Raw genomic sequence first — 17,976 nt, forward strand, 5'->3', positions numbered from 1 at the left:
TAGACCCAACGACAACCAACTGTAGATTTACCAAAGGGTAAAACAACAAGATCCCAAGTGCCATTAGAGTGCAGAGCAGTCATTTCATCCACCATTGCCTGTCGCCAGCCTGGATGGGAAAGAGCTTCTTGGGTGCTCTTTGGAAGAGAAACAGAGGATATAGCAGAAACAAAGGCAGAATAGGGTGAAGATAATCGATGATAACTCAAAAAATTATAAATAGGATGAGGATTACGAGTAGAGCGAGTACCTTTCCGAACAGCAATGGGTAAGTCATTAGGAGAAGGCAGAGCCGGGGCAGGTGAAGCCGAAGGGATAGGAAGTGAGTCAGCAGGTGCCTCAGGAAAAGGGAGAGGAGCAACGACACGAGGGCGACGATGATAAACCTGAAGTGGTCGAGGGGGCATAACATCAGGTGGGGAGACAATGGGAATGGGTAAGACTTCAGAAACAGGAAGAGACTCAGAAGTGGTGGAAAAGAATGGTGAGTCCTCAAAGAAGGTGACATCAGCGGAGATAAAGTACCGATGAGTCTCAAGGGAATAACAACGATAACCCTTCTGAAGTCTGGAATATCCCAAGAAGAGGCACTTCATGGCTTTGGCGGAAAGCTTGTCCTGTCCAGGAGTGAGAATATGAACAAAGCAAGTACAACCAAAGACACGAGGAGGAAGGAAATAAAGTGGTTGGTCAGGGAAAAGAAGGGAGTGAGGAATCTGATCGTGTAAGACAGAGGAGGGCATACGATTAATCAAATAACAAGCGGTAAGAACAGCGTCCCCCCAAAAGCGAAAAGGAACGTGACTATGGAGGAGGAGAGTACGAGCTGTCTCAACAAGATGTCGATTCTTGCGTTCAGCTACCCCATTTTGTTGAGGAGTATGAGCACAAGAAGACTGATGAAGAATCCCATGATGAGACATAAACGAAGTAAATTGGGCTGAAAAATATTCCCTGGCATTGTCACTGCGTAACATACGAATAGAAATATTGAACTGGGTTTGGATTTCAGTATAAAATTTCTGAAAAATAGAGAATAAATCAGCTCGATTTTTCATTAAAAATAACCAAGTACATCGAGAATAGTCATCAATGAAAGTGACAAAATACTGAAATCCTAAAGTAGACGCAGTCTGAAAAGGACCCCAAACATCAGTGTGGACAAGCTCAAAAGGAGACTTTGCCCGATTATTCAAACGCTTTGGGAACGAGACATGAGTATGTTTCCCAAGCTGACATGACTCACACGGAAGCGACGACAAAGTGGAAAAACGAGGAACCATCTTCTGGAACTTGGAGAGACTAGGGTGGCCCAGACGATTGTGAATGAGGAGAGGAGCATCAGTGGAAATGCAAACTGCAGGAGATGAATCTGAGGTGAGGTGATAGAGGCCTTGAGACTCATGTCCTATGCCAATCGTCTTCCCCGTACTCCGGTCCTGCAAGGTCACAAATTTATCAGAAAAGGTAATAGAGCAATTAAGAGTACGAGTGATTTTGCTGATGGAAATAAGATTAAAAGGACATTCAGGAGTATAAAGGACAGAAGTCAGAGGTAGAGAAGGCAGAGGAAGGGCCAAACCAATACCTTTAGCCACAGTTTGAGAACCATTAGCTAAGGTAACAGTAGGTAAATCAGAGGTAGTAGTAATAGAGGAGAAAAGATCCTTATTACCAGATAGGTGATCAGATGCTCCAGAATCTAGAATCCAGGGTCCAAGAAAAGATGTGTGGGTAAGGCAGGCAGAGGCATTACCAGGCTGGGCAACAGAGGCAATAGAAGCCTGAGATGTCTAAGATGCGGAGGAGCTCGGAGACTAAGGCAGCGGAGAATCAGAGGACTGGGCCATATGGACAGTGCGAGGAGGTCTTCCATGTAACTGATAGCAACGATCGCGAGTGTGGCCAAGTTTATTGCAATAGGTGCAATGAGGACGTTGGCCTCTACCTCGGGTACCACTGCGTCCTCCTCGAGAGGTAGTTTGAGAAACTAACACAGAAGAATCTGAAGCGCTATCAGATGGCAAAGTCTGAGTGGACGAGATACGGAGGAGGCGAGCAAACACATCATCCAAGGACGGAACTGATGAACTACCAAGAATCTGATCACGAATAGGCTCAAGATCCGGACGGAGACCAATAAGAGTAAGGACCATGAAGAACTTGTCAAGCTGTGTTTGTTGAGCCCCAACATCAGGAGTAAGAGGCATCACAGTCAAGAACTGCTCCTTAAGAGAGGCAATCTGACCAATATAAGTAGATAGATCCAAGTCCTGTTGGCTGAGATGGACAATAGCAGAAGCCACCTTATAAAGACGTTGGATATCATTCGTGTATAATCCTTTGGCCTGAGTCCAAAATTTAAAACAAGTTTTATAGGCCTGAAGATGAAGAAGAATTCGGGGATCAACCGATTGCCATAATACACTACATAACTGTGCATCTATCTTCCTCCACTGTACGCGGTCAACCTCAGGGATATCTGTCTCCTGGGTAACCAAGTGATCCTCATATCCTTGACCCATAAACCAAAGTTCAACAGAGGCAGACCAGGAGAGATAATTCTCACTGCCAACCAATTTCTCTGAGGTAATAAGAGGAGACCCAGAGAGAACAGAGGTAAAGATCTGATTTTTGGTGGTCATATTCACGTATTTGGATCGAAGAGAGCCCTAAGATGGGTTCAGATTTCGGCGGAGAGAGAAAAACAGTGAAACCACGGCTGTGAGAGGTGCAATCAATGGAGAAAAACGGTCGTGACGTGCTTGGAGAGGAAGAGGAGCAGCACCCAAGCCTTGGAGATGGAGGGGGAGCCCTGTCGGAGGTGGCCGGAATGGCAAGGAAGCCAAAAACAGGGACAAAATGGAGATGCAGGGCTCGGGGAGGACTGCCGGAGGGCTAGAAGGCCAAGACGGCGTAGGACGAGCCTGGAGAGGTGTCGGAAGTGGCCGGAAAGTGAGCCACGCGCCGTCATGCGCCGGCGCGTGGGTGACAGTCCGGAGGAGAAGAGCGGCGCGTGGGGGCGCGTGAGATTCCAGTTGCCGGTGGGGTTTCCACTGGCGTGTAGATCAGCCTCCGGCGTTCCAGAATATGTGGTCGTTTCCCGGAAAGGAGGTCGTCGGAAAATTTCGCCGGAAAAGGTTGCCGGCGTGGTGGAGATCCGACGGCGATGAGGTTGTCCGGGGTGGTTCGGGAAGAGAATGAGGGGACCGGAGTGAAACACGGTCACTAGACGGTTCGCCGGAATTGAGTACACGGATAAACCGAAAAAATTAGGTTTTCTCCTTTGGCTCTGATACCATGTTGAGAGAGAGAGAGAGAGAGGAGAAAAACCTTATTCTCATTCATTGTATTTCTACTTACAATTGAGAGATATATATATACAAGGCTAGGAGTCCTAACTACCATACATGTGACCTATATTAATAAGGAAAGATAGTATACTATACATACATTATATTCAACAATTACAAAGGAGGTCATGATTTCTTTCTTGAAACAAGTTTGCAGGAATGGCAAGGGGAAGGAGGTTGTGTCAGATAGGGTATGCATTTTAGAGGTGCAAGTTATTGAAGTTTTTGGGATTTGACTCATCTTTGTAACACTATTATTTCCCTCCGATTGTTCTTTAGATGCATGCAATGTCAACAGTTTCAATATGAAATTCATGGCTGATAAAAGGCCCTCCCTTATACCGGCTGTGGATTTTAAAACCATCTCTCACATGACATGCACTCATGCTGTGGCACGACATGTCGAGATAATCTAGGGAAGGGATACTTGAGTACATTTTAAGAAAATGGTTGTTTTACGCAATTTGATCTGTTCCAAAGGATTTTATAGGAATGGAAGCCTGGAGTGGGATCAAACCATGGCTTAAATCCTCTGCTCCCTCTTTCCTGCACCATTTACAAAGACATTGGTCTGTGGATGATGTGGGTCTTGTTTTCTAGATTGCCCAAAAGCTCAAAATCCAACTCAAAACTATTTACATTAGAAATCAACACCGGAATGAGTCTCTTCATGTTACTCTTTGTTTTAGTCACACACTCATCTTACATAGAAAGCTGTCACAACCCTCCCTACAGAGTTACTCCCAGGTAGCATCAAATGCATGTGGAAGAACCGAACCCACATCCAAAAGTCTCCAGTGATGATTCAAAGGCACACCATGTTTACCATAAAGCAATAACGGTTAAGACTCTAGATATAGAAACCCTTGATGAGTTTGTTATGGTGGTAGTAGCAAGAGAAATAAAGTTGAACAAAATGAGTAGAGGCACGGTCGAGAACAATGTTTTTGGAATTGGATCATTTATTGAACTGAAAAAATTATGGGTTTATGGTTTAGTGGTCAAATCGGTCATTGAACCGAGTTTAAATTGATGAGGTCATAAATATATAATTTATATATTAAAAAGTAAATTAAAAAATAATAATATTTATTTTTTATCTTTGATATTATTAAACTTAAATCATAAATAAATATAAATGTATTAATATTTTAAATTTTATAAATAATATATATATAATATTCAAATGTGAAGAAATATATTAAAATAGAAGAAAATTATTTTATTTATAATTTATTATGTATATATTATATTAATTTTCTTATATTAAAAAAATTAAAATAATTATGTTAATTTAGTTTATTTTGAAATTTTAAATAACAACCATTTGTAGTAAAGTGGTCATAGTCCTAACATGTGAATTGAGGGTCCATGGTTTATGGATTTTTTAAAAGTCATCCCACATAGGAAGTTGATAAGGATGAGAATGCCTTTAATTGTCCATTTCATGATATAATAATGCAAGAGGTAAATTTCCATTTCATGATATAATAAGCATGCAAGAGGGCTCAAGACAAGCCTTGTCCTGGTCTTATCAATTGGGTTAGGCTTCCACCCAACGTTTTGTTGAGAAGTAAAAAAGGCTAACCTAGAACCAGTGGTTCAAATCTAGTTCAATGTGTACTTCAGCCCAAAGGCTATACACTAAACCGAACCAAGCTTTGGTCAATGGTTGGACCAGTCAGACTAGTTGGTCCAATCGGAACTTTGTATATTTTCTCAAAGGTAGGGCCGCTTTGGGTATTTGCAAGTATTGTCTCATCTAAAACTAATGGTAAGAAACTCAATAGATAACTTGACTCTCTTTTTGTATATAGGTGTATATATAAAAATACTAATATTTTTTAGTTCTAATTTATTTTTAAAAAGTTATATAAAAAAGAAAGAAGATATTTAAAGAAGAGACAAGAGAAAAGACTAGATCACATCCTCTCCACCACAAAACTAATAAGCATCTTCCAACATATTTCAACCTTATCCGACATTTACATTGTTCTACTACATGAACTGCCAAAACAGACAGGAGAATTTTCCATAACCATTCAAATAACCGTTTTGCATTCCACACTATGGACTATCAACAATGCCTCTTAATGATTAACAAAAAAGTTAATAAGAGAATTGTTATTGTGGTTTTTTCATTTTCATGTTAAAGTTCAACTTTATCATAGTTTAGAAGTATATTCCAAGAGCATATGGACTTTTCCCTTTTTTCCTTCCCTTCCCTTCCCTTCCACTTGATCACCAACAAGAATTGTCAAACAACTAAGTCGGAATTAGTTCACATGCATTTTAGCAAATTAGATGATTTGAAATTTATTCCGTCATTTCCTAATTGTGAGGCGGCCTACCATTTAGAAAAGGAGTGGGTGGTCCTTGTCTTAAGACATCACAGAGCAAGAAGAATTCAAACCTCATGTTGGAAGAGCACCCATCAATGGATATACTCCAAAAAGTCTGATTGATCTTCTCTTGGTAATTCCATGTCTCTTAATGATTAACAAAAAAGTTAATAAGAGAATTGTTCTTGTGGTTTTTTCATTTTCATGTTAAAGTTCAACTTTATCATAGTTTAGAAGTATATTCCAAGAGCATATGGACTTTTCCTTTTTCCCTTCCCTTCCCTTCCTTTCCACTTGATCACCAATAAGAATTGTCAAACAACTAAGTCGGAATTAGTTCACATGCATTTTAGCAAATTAGATGATTTGAAATTTATTCCATCATTTCCAAATTGTGAGGTGGCCTACCATTTAGAAAAGGAGTGGGTGGTCCTTGTCTTAAGACATCACAGAGCAAGAAGAATCAAACCTCATGACCAGTTCATAATTTGTGGTTATAGATGTTACTTATAACAAAAACCATAGAAAACAATTAAAATGCATTATCATAAAACGTAGCGTTTTATGGACAAGTTTTTAAAAAACTCTTCCCTATAAAAAAAAAATGATCAAATATGTTTTGGAGTTTAAAGATACTTTTGATTACTTTAATAATAAAAAGTTGTTTTTTAAAAATAATTCCCAAACGAAACTCTAAATTCCTAATCGATCTTCACTGTATTATCTTCTGTGGCACGTCTAATTGACAAGTTCAACCTCTCATATGATCAATTCAACCAACTTATTTTTGTTTCACAGCGGAATGCAGAATGTTCAAATATAATATCACAAATATATATCACTTTCGTCAAATATAATATCAAAAGACTATCAACACACCAAACATAAGTTTGTCTTTATCTTATCCAAGGTCATCATCCAACCAAGGAAATGCATTATTATTATTATTATTATTATTTTTATTAAAAAAAATAGAAATTAAAGAAGAGACAAGGGAAAGGACATATGCAACCCCCTCCACCACACAACCTTGCAATGAAGGGTGGTTTTCCAAGCCATAGGCTTTTAATGATAGACATACGTAGATATGGATCAAATCGTAGAATCTTAACTTGGATCCCAAAGCAGGCTATAAATGGAGATGGCAGCCAAAACTGTCATCACAAGCATAGATGTCATTGTACTTATAAGGCATGAATGTCACAACAAGCATCATGGAAATTTAGTCTTATTTCATTTTTATTTATATTACTCCTTTTTAAAATAAAAAAATTTGATTAAAAAAATTAAAATTTTAGCTAACAAAAAGAATTTAAAAAATGTGTATAACATAGCATAAAATAATATCAATATATTGATAAGGATATACAATCAAGTTGAGAAAGTCAAGGGAGAAAATCAAGGGATTTCCAAGTTTGAATATTTGTAGTTATACCATTTATTTGTATAGTTACTCAATTTATTTTGTTTCCTATTTCTTTGTAATCAGTTTCTTATTTTCGTGCTCATGCAATCTGTATATATACTAACCATATCAATGAGAATCACAAGCAATAATTCTTCAATTTCTCTCTTCCAAAAATCCTTTATGGTATCAGAGCAAAGGTTTGTTCTTTAATTTTTTTTTTCCTAGCCACGTTCTTCAATCTTCAACAAGCCTTTCATCCTCCTCATTCCAATGGCCACTGAGAATTCTCAAATCATCATTCCTAATGCCCAGGAACCCACAAAACCACTAACCATGATTACTATCCATAACTCCATTAAACTCACACCCACCAACTATCTTTCTTGGAAAACCCAAATGGAAGCCATTCTCATCGGCTATGATCTACAAAAATTCATTGATGGATCCTACCCTGCTCCTCCAACCACCATCACCACCAATAATGTTGTCTCTACTAACCCTGCATACCAAACATGGCTACGTCTAGACAAACTATTATTTGGAGCCCTTGTCGGCACTCTCTCATCTACTCTAGTTCCTCTCACCATATTTCAAACTCTTTGGCACATTCCCTAACTACTCCAAACTTCGAAGCTTTGGATGTCTCTGCTATCCTTGGCTTCGCCCATACACATCCCACAAACTCGAGTCTAGTTCCTCCCCTTGCGTCTTTGTCGGGTACTCTCCCACTCAAAGTGCCTATCTATGTCTTGACACATCCACCGCTCGTCTATACACTTCCCGTCATGTCCGCTTTGTTGAGTCAATCTTTCCCTTTGTCACTTCTCATACTTCTCTTCCTCGCGCCACTTCATCCACCATCTCTGAATGGTGCTCTATCACTTTACCAGTCGTGGCCACACCATCCGTGAATGTTGGCTCTGCTCCCCCATCAAGTCTGCTCACTCCTACCGCACCAAGCCAATCCCAAGACCCAAGCCAAAATAATACCACCTGTGCCACACCTACATCAGAGCCTGATAGCCATTCCAGTGTGCCCGTACCAGAAACCAAGTGCGACTGTGCCAATAACCCACCCCTCCCGCCTACTCAAAATGACCCTAATCAACCACCCGACCTCTCACCCTCACCTCATGTCATAGTCACTCGCTCCAAACATAACATCCATAAACCAATTCAAAAGCTTAACCTCACAGCCCAACTCCAACAACCTACCCTTGAACCCACCACTGTTACGCAAGCCCTCAAGGACCCTAAGTGGCGACAAGCTATGTCTGTAGAGTTTGATGCTTTACTACGTAATGGGACATGGGACCTAGTGCCATCTCATCCCACTCAAAATTTGGTTGGTTGTAAGTGGATCTTTCGCACTAAATATTTACCTAATGGTTCCATAGACAGGTACAAAGCTCGATTGGTTGCTAAAGGCTTCCACCAACGCCCTGGCATTGACTACTCTGAAACCTTCAATCCCGTCATCAAACCTACCACTGTCCGCCTTGTTCTCAGCCTTGTGGTCAGCCAGGGTTGGTCACTAAGACAACTTGATGTCAACAATGCCTTTCTTCAGGGCACTCTCACTGAGGATGTGTTTATGTCTCAACCACCGGGCTTCATTGATCGCGATCATCCTCATCATGTCTGCAAGCTACGCAAGGCTATCTATGGCCTCAAACAAGCCCCACGTGCCTGGTATCATGAGTTGCGCCAATTTCTTCTCCAATTTGGCTTCATCAATTCCATTGTCGATACCTCCTTGTTCATCTTCAATAACCATGGCACCATTCTTTATCTGTTAGTCTATGTTGACGATATCATTATCACTGGGAATAATGTTGAAGCAGCGCAGACTTTCATTCAACAACTTTCTCAGCGTTTCTCTCTCAAGGACCTTGGCCCCCTGACATACTTCCTTGGAGTGGAAGTTACCTCCCACACCAATGGTCTTTTCCTCAGTCAACGCAAATACATTGCCGATCTACTTAACAGAACTCACATGACTGAAGCCAAGCCTGCTCCTACACCACTAGCAACTAGTCCAATTCTCACTTTACAATCAGGAACCTCACTATCTGACTCGACCGAGTATCGAACAGTGGTTGGTAGCCTCCAGTATCTCTCCCTCACTCGGCCGGACATTGCCTATACGGTGAACAAACTCTCTCAGTTTATGCATCAACCAACAAGTGACCACTGGAATGCAGTCAAACGTCTGCTGCGGTATCTCTGTGGCACCTTAGACCACGGCATCACACTTCGTCGGACCTCCCCACTAGCACTTCATGCCTTTTCTGACTCTGATTGGGCAGGTAACAAAGATGATTTCACCTCCACCAGTGCATACATAATCTATGTGGGTCACAATCCTATTTCTTGGAGCTCTAATAAACAGCGATTTGTGGCTCGCTCTTCCACTGAGGCTGAATACCGATCGGTGGCCTCTACTGCTGCAGAAATTCGTTGGATTTGCTCTCTCCTCACCGAACTCGATGTCACTCTTCCCCAACAACCAGTTATTTATTGTGATAATGTTGGTGCAACAAATCTCTGTTCCAATCCGGTCTTTCACTCGCGCATGAAACATGTTGCCCTCGACTATCACTTTATCCGAGAACAAGTTCAAAATGGTTTGCTACGAGTGTCCCACATCTCTGCCTCTGATCAACTCGCCGATGCTCTTACCAAACCTCTTGCTCGTCCTCAGTTTGACTCACTCAAGGCCAAGATTGGACTTGCTCCACGGCCGTCCATCTTGCGGGGACATGATAAGGATATACAATCAAGTTGAGAAAGTCAAGGGAGAAAATCAAGGGATTTCCAAGTTTGAATATTTGTAGTTATACCATTTATTTGTATAGTTACTCAATTTATTTTGTTTCCTATTTCTTTGTAATCAGTTTCCTATTTTCGTGCTCATGCAATCTGTATATATACTAACCATATCAATGAGAATCACAAGCAATAATTCTTCAATTTCTCTCTTCCAAAAATCCTTTATATATAACATTATTCAATATAAATAAAATGCTTTTATATATTTAATAGCATAATGCAATGTTTTTTATTTATAAATTTTAAATATTTTAAACACAAATGTTATTAACAAAGAAACAAAAAAAAATTAATTACTAAATTTTCATTTATATACTTCATGTTGTCTAGTTTCGAAAATAGAACATGGTAATAACTTTCTATATAAAATACAAGAACTTTTAAAAGTTTACATTAAAAAGCTAATGATTTTTGAAAACTATTTAAAAATAAATAAAGGTATTCATAAAAATTTAATATCTTAAATTAAAAATTTTTTGAAAGTTATTTTTAACAATATAAACTTGGTCTACACTTTTTATATTTATATTTATATTTTTTAGAAGTTCTTACTATTTTTATTTAATTTAAAAAAAAACACCAAAAAGTATGTCAAATGGACATGAAATTATAAATTATCAAGTGATTTTCAAATAGTACTAAACATGAGAAATATTTTCTATATGTTTTTTTTTTCTTAACAGGAATGCAATATATTTTTTATTTTTAAAAAATGGATGTTGAGATGTAATAAAATTTCTATTATTTTTTTTATTCATTTCATAAATTAAATATAAACATGCAATAAAATATTGTGTTGGATATAATATCTAAAATACCATTATCATATAATATCTTAAGATTTGACCGGATATAATCCGAGAGATATATTATGTCTTATTTTGTTCTATTCAACCAATCAAACTTAAATTACCTTTTTTTTTAATGTTTTTATCCATCAATTAAATGCATCCTCCATATTTTATATTGATCTTACACATGGATAGGCAAAATGGAACTAATTAGGTTGCATCATATATGTAATTTAAGTTTTATCATGTTATACCCGAGTTCTTTAACTTTGTACCTCAAATATGATTTTAATACTTTGTACCTTGACCTCATTCCCATTACTATTTTTATTCAACGGTCCAAATTTTATCATAAACTTTGAATGACTTGAATTTGAACTTCAATAGGTGTCAATTTTATACCTTAGACTTTTTCGGACCTTAAAAACATAAAAGAAAAATAAAATTTTAAATAATGAATTTTAAGAAAAATGATGCAATGATGCCTTTTATCTTAATTTGAAAAAAAAGAATGAAATTGAAAGAGACAAAAAAATTAAAATATAAAAAAGGAAAATAGAAAAATGAAATTTATTATCATTTTTTATCATCTTTTGTTTGGTCTTTTATTTCTTCAATTTTTTTTTTGTATTTAAATATAAGAAAATCACATTCCTTAATATTATTTTCTTATTTCTTTAACATTTAAAAAAAAAATGAAACATATTCTTATTATTTGAAAAATGAATTCAATTGAATCTAAATTATTAATTTTATGGAGGAAAATGATATGATACCGACATATCAAGCACAAAATCTATGGTACGAAAATATATTGTTAACTTTAAGCTCTTGAATTAGGGTGCGAAAAAATGCTTGATTACAAATGATTTTATATGCAATATAAAAAAAAGAAATCTATTATTATTTTTATTTAACCATGCGATGATTAGCATTCATTTTTTTTTTTTATATGAAGTAAAAACATGTAGAATAGAATGTGCGTGACATTTATTAAATTAATTCAAGAAATGTACATATGTCATTTTCAAAGTAGCCAAGTAATTCAAAGATGCCACCATCCTTTCATCAAACAATTCATAAGCTTTAAATATCCAAACTCTATCGACCACACACCTATCAATTGCAATAAATACCTAACCCTTGTCAACACCTAATTCAACCAACCACAATAAACACCTAACCCTTGTAAGCCACTAATTCAACCGATTTCAAATGCACTAAGAATTAATCCAATAAATTATATTCTAAAAAAAGTCATTCATTGGATAAGAAAAAGAGACATTTTTAACCATGTACCCATTGAAGAAAAATGATAGAAAGATTAGAGTCCGATATAATATCGAATAAATATATATCAAAAAGTAGGACTTATTATTTGATTTTATTGTTTTGTATTTAAGTATTCTATTTCTTTATATCTTGATATCATTTTTTATACTTCCATTTATTCGTACTCTTTTATAATAATTTAGATTTTATCATAGATTTTTAATGATCAATATTAAAAATTTGGGAGGTATTGAATTTATACCTTAAAAGTTCCTTTTATTAAATATACAACAAGAGATGATATATAGAAGATTAGAAAGTAAATTATTTTCAGAGAATATCACAAAATTTTGATACACAAAATACAAATTACTTGAATATAAAATCCTATCAAGGATTAATATAAATTTATTAAACAAAAACTTCCAAGTTTATGCTTTTACATTCTTGAGGAATTTAATCTATATATATATATTGGCTTGAACATTGACCTCGCAATGGACTAAATATTTCACTTTGACAAAACTTTTTCGTGACCACTCAATTAATTAAGGAAAAGACACAATTAAAATGAATAAACAAAAGAAAAAAAGAGTTGTGCGCCTTCTCCCCACCACACAATCCGTACTTCCCAACATGGGTTGGCAAAATATAATAAGGACTTTTCCATCACTTTCTATTAATATAAAAGAAAAACATAAAAATTAAAGACTATATTTTGCTTTGAAAATATTAAATAAAGGAAAAAAACTGTTAAAAAAATAATTTTATTATATTTGACTTTATTATGAAAAATATAATTAAAATTAGTTAGAAATTTATATAAGCGATATTTTTCCGAAATATGGCCGAAATTTTTCGACATTTCAATCCTTGCTCTCCACCGCACAACTTCACGGTAAAGGGGACCCACCTTCTAAACTATACCTAAGAGGCGCAAATCTAATGAATAAAATTTTAGATCATCTCCGGAAGACTTTTGTTATTTTTTAACTTCTATACTCCTTGCAGTTGTAGAAAACACATCTTCTTTGGATTATCATCTGGTATCATAGTCAAGTTGATCAGATGGTTATCTCAATCCAACCTACCATCCCATTTTTTGAAGGAAAGGGATATGATACTTGGAGCATAAAGATGAGGACTCTTTTTATCTCCGAAGATCTGTGGGAGCTTGTGGATAAGGGTTATGTAGAAGAGGAAATTCCAAGAGATGCTATGAGAGATGTACGAAAGAATGATGCCAAGGCATTGTTTTTTATTCAACAAGCAATCACAGAGAGTATTTTTCCTCAAATTTCAAAGGCAACGAAGTCTAAGGAAGCATGGGACACTTTGCAAACAAAATATCAAAGCACAAGCCTGGTATTAGTTACAATGTATTGAATTTTTAGATTCAGTCAAATAAAGTAACATATACATGTTTCCTACTAATTTGTAAGATTGGAATGTGTTGTTGGATTAAAGGGTTCTGACTACAACTTTATATTAATGGGTTGTTGGATAATATATTTAGGAGTTTATTTGAGTTTTTGTTGCTTATTTAATGGCAAGTATGATGGATAATATTTGGGTTGAACTCAATTAGATTTCTTATCTTTCATCCTGAACTCTTTTTAAATGCTTTATTATTTTTTTAACTTCTCTCTTCTAGCAAGGCATCTTTTTCTTATTATTGTTAACGATACAATGACATAATATATCACTTCCATTCAGCTCACTTTAGTTGAATTCACTTTTATTTGGGAGGATTGAAGGACCTAATAAATACTTAGGATATGTTTGGTTCCAAAAGTAGGAAGAAAACAAAAACAAAATAAAATAAAATATTAAATAAAATTATTTTCTCATATATGGTTTTACTATGAAAAAATTAAATATAATTAAAAAATTATTTATTTTTAATTTATTTAACCTTTATACAAAATAGTTAAAATAACTTAAATGAGTTTGAAGTAAGTAGAAATATAATTCATTAATTTTCATACTATTTTTTTATTTTCAATTGTTTCTTCTACTTTTCTTCTTTTCTTTACATTTTCACTCAAATTTCCTGGGTGCTTCTAACAACGGTGCAGAATTACTGAATTAACTCGTGTTCTGATTTGAATTAGGTTGCAGCTCAAGATGGAGATGGCAGCCAAACTGACATCCCAGTCATGGATGACTCTGTGTATGAGGCAGCAGCGAAGGGCGACATTGACGTTCTGAAGAAAATTCCAGAGTCCGAATTTCATGCCCAATTAAGCCCAAAGCATAACACAATACTCCATATTGCAAGTGAATTCGGTAAAATAGAGTGTGTGAATTGGATCCTTGATTTGCCTTCATCTTCATCTCTACTGCAACGCCCTAATTTGAATGAGGACACTCCCCTTCACCTTGCAGCAAGGCAAGGGCATTTGGAGGTCGTGGAAGCTCTTATAAATGCTGCAAGAGAACCTACCCTAGATATTGAAACTGGGCCTGGACCACATAAGGTTATGCTGAGGATGAAAAATAAGGGGAAAGACACAGCCTTGCATGAGGCAGTGCGATATAGGAATTATGGGGTGGTGATGTTATTGATTGAGGAAGACCCCGATTTTACCTATGGTGCTAATGATTCAGGTATCACTCCTCTTTACATGGCTGTGGAGGGAGGATTTACAGCCGCGGTGAAACTAATCATTGAGAAAAGTAGTACTTCGCCTTCTTACAATGGCTTAATGGGTAGAACTGCCTTGCACGCTGCTGTAATATGCAATGACATAGGTAGTATGCTCACAACACTAATGATTATGTTGTTTATTTTGTTCATTTGCTTAATTTTCTTAAACTTTTTTTCCTTTCTCTATTAATCAGAAATGACAAAGACAATACTGGAATGGAAGCCAGATCTCACCAAAGAAGTAGATAAGAATGGATGGTCTCCACTTCACTATGCTGCAGAGAGAGGTTGTGATCCAGAAATAGTGAGGCTATTGCTAGAAAAATCAGAAAAGAGTGTAGCCTACCTTAGGAGCAAAGATGGGAAGAAGACTGCCCTTCATATTGCATCTTTCCACCATCATACAAAAATAGTAGAGAAGATCCTATCTCACTCTCCTGGTTGTCGGGAGCAGGTTGATGATAAGGGCAATAATATTTTTCACTTTGCCATGATGAAAGAGGGAGACGATGATTTTAACCCTAGTAGTTACTTCTTCAATTATTGGTTAAGGTCGAGAGGACTTGTAAATGAGAAAAATGCTCAAGGAAACACACCCATCCACCTGCTCTCTCTTAATCAAATTTTAGATTTTCGGTTTGTATGGAATTATAAAGTGGATAAGAAGGCGTACAACAATGAAGACTTGACAGCTTATGACATAATTTTGAGGGACAAAGAGGACATTTCCGAGGAAAAGGTAAGACTCCCACATAACTTCAATTATATGTTTATTGGCAAATGCTAGTTTAATTTACCCCGTTTCTCATTTCTTTGAGCTGTGTTATGTTTTGTTATTTTTGGTATGTTTGGATTCCTTCAACCTAAACTTACCATCCTTTCAGTCATAGCCAATCGATTCATGTTGGGAATAAGATCCATCGCATAAGCGTTAGCTAGTTTCTTATTTTCTTGTCTCCAAAGTTTCAGGATGGGATAATAGAGAAGGAAAAGAAAGAAATAGAGGAAAAAAATTACAAAATGTTTATTTCTTTTCATTGTTCATTGAGAAATTAAGCAAAAGAAATTTAAATTTAAGAGGAATGTACTTAGCATAAACTTTTTTTTTTCATAAAAAAAAAAGGGAAATGAGAAAAAAAATTGTTAGTATCTTTTATTTAGTAATTTTTTTCTAATCATTTTTTCACTTGTATCCAAATGTTGAAAAAAGAAAAAAAAAACCATCTTTCTTAATTTTTTTTTTCCATTACTTTCCAAAATCAAATGTAGTTTAAGATTAATTTGAGGAAAAGAAAAGGAAAAAGAGAAGAAAATAAAAAGATAATAACAATTTATAAAATTTTCTTTTATTTTATTGTTCATAAAAAAATTGAGAAAAAAATTTAAATTGTTGAGAAATGCACTCTTTCCAAATTTTTTCCAATTTTTCTAAGGAAAATATTTTATTTTTTCCATTTTATTTTATTTTTTTATATTTCATGAATTCTTCTCATACTATATTTAGTTTATGAAAAACACTAAGGCTCTATTTATTTCATTGTAATTTTTTTTTCTATTTTCTTTTCTTAAAATTCTCCCTTATGGTTTCTTTAAGAAATAAACATAGCCTTATAATTTGTTTTAGCTTTTTCTTTTTTTATGACTAAAAATAGTTTTAAGATTTCTCAAGAACATCAAGAAAACATTTTTTCTTTTCCACATTTTAATTATTTTTACCACATTTTAAAGCAGTAGAAGGTGAATAAGATAAAGAGTTAATAAAATTTTATTTTGCCTTTTCTTTTTCTTTTTATCCTCATGGAATTATTACCTATACCTCCTAGATGCAAAAATATGGTAAAACTAAAGGACGATTCTTTTGTTTATCTTTGTTGTTGAGATCATTGCAAAACATGCGTTCCAAAACTTATGAGGGTTAAAAAATAAAAATAATTAAAAATGAAAGGAAAGTTAGAACATTTTTCCTTGTTTCTAAATTAATTGGATTTATTGAATAATTTATGTTGATGTTCAGATTAAAATGAATTGGCACTCATCATCCTATTTTTATTAAGAAGTTTAGATTAACCCCAAATCTCTAGGAATAAATAAGCTTGATTTGATGTATTTAATTAAAGGTTGGTTAAGTTTGATTGATTTATCACTTGTATCAGATTTTCATTCAGCTTGTTTACCCACCAACGAGTGACTGAATGTGAAAAAAGTGGATTCATCAATTGAATTAAATTTAAATGTTCCTCACATCTGATTTCAGGATCGCATCCAATCTTGGTTGGAGGCTGTTACGACTGGACGTATTTCTTCGTTTTGGGAGAAGGAAACTAAGAGACAGGAGATAGAGCAAGAAAGGAAAGAATACATCTCTCAATTACAAAAACAAGGGGAAACCCATTTGATAGTTTCTGCGCTTATAACAACAGTAACTTTTGCTGCGGGTTTCACCTTGCCCGGTGGTTACAAAGAGGATGATGGCCAGGCAATTTTATCAAAGAAAGCAGCCTTTAGAGCATTTGTTGTGACGGATACCATAGCCATGGTATCTTCACTATGCGCCGTATTTCTTCACTTTTTGATGACCCTGCACAAACGTGGGAAGTTCCTTGAAAAACATTTACTTTGGGCCTTTAGTTTGACCATGGTTGGGATGGGAGCAATGGCCATCGCTTTCGCAACCGGCTTGTACGCTGTTTTACCGCATTCCTCGGGCCTTTCAGTTCTCACTTGCATCCTCTGCTCTTGCTTTTTCCTCTCCATTGCAGTTGAATATTGTAAATTTTGGAGAGGTACGATTTCGGAATGGATGTTTGGATGAGCTATTTTCTGAGAGGAGAGAGAGAACCGGGTCTGAGCTAACTGATATCCGAAGCAAGGAAAGCTGAAAGTAGGGAATCAAAATGTACTCATTTGAATGGGAATTATATTTTAAATCTGGGTGGAGTATTGAACTCATTTGTCAATGGATACAATTGTGAATACGAATAATGTTAGTATTGGAATTCAACGAGATTTTTTAATCTACACTATGCAATATTTTATGAATTGGGGTTGGACTGGGCTGGCCCAACCAGGAAATATCTTCCGCGTTCACAATTTTTATAAGTTTATATTGATGAATGATGATGTCAATTTTTAATTATTTTTTTCTATTATTGATTCACATCACTAAAATCAAATTTGTTATAAACTGTTTTTGATAAATTTATATTAATGATATCATTTTTTTTTATAAACTGTTTTTTCCATTCAATTAAAATTATTATTTTTTTGTATAATTTCATTATGTATAAATTATATTTGATGCATTCATTTTTTTTTTTTTTTTTTGTGA

At 35.5% G+C, this 17,976-nt stretch overlaps 1 protein-coding gene across 2 annotated transcripts; it reads left to right on the top strand.

Annotated features, from left to right (window-relative positions):
- The first annotated feature begins 12,944 nt into the window (after positions 1–12,944).
- LOC100258983 (protein ACCELERATED CELL DEATH 6) lies at positions 12,945–17,649 on the top strand. Of its 2 annotated transcripts, XM_010651980.3 has the most exons (5): positions 12,945–13,363; positions 14,113–14,287; positions 14,387–14,752; positions 14,843–15,387; positions 16,903–17,649. In XM_010651980.3, exons 1-5 carry the CDS (start codon positions 13,067–13,069, stop codon positions 17,458–17,460), a joined length of 1,941 nt encoding a protein of 646 aa, XP_010650282.1. In that variant the 5' UTR covers positions 12,945–13,066; the 3' UTR covers positions 17,461–17,649. The 2 variants fall into 2 exon arrangements, with proteins under 2 accessions (XP_010650282.1, XP_010650279.1); XM_010651977.3 differs by having other exon boundaries at positions 12,946–13,363; positions 14,113–14,752.
- Positions 17,650–17,976: the final 327 nt, after the last annotated feature.

The sequence above is a fragment of the Vitis vinifera genome, chromosome 5 (assembly GCF_030704535.1).
Source record: "Vitis vinifera cultivar Pinot Noir 40024 chromosome 5, ASM3070453v1".
In the NCBI taxonomy this organism is placed as follows: Eukaryota; Viridiplantae; Streptophyta; class Magnoliopsida; order Vitales; family Vitaceae; genus Vitis; species Vitis vinifera.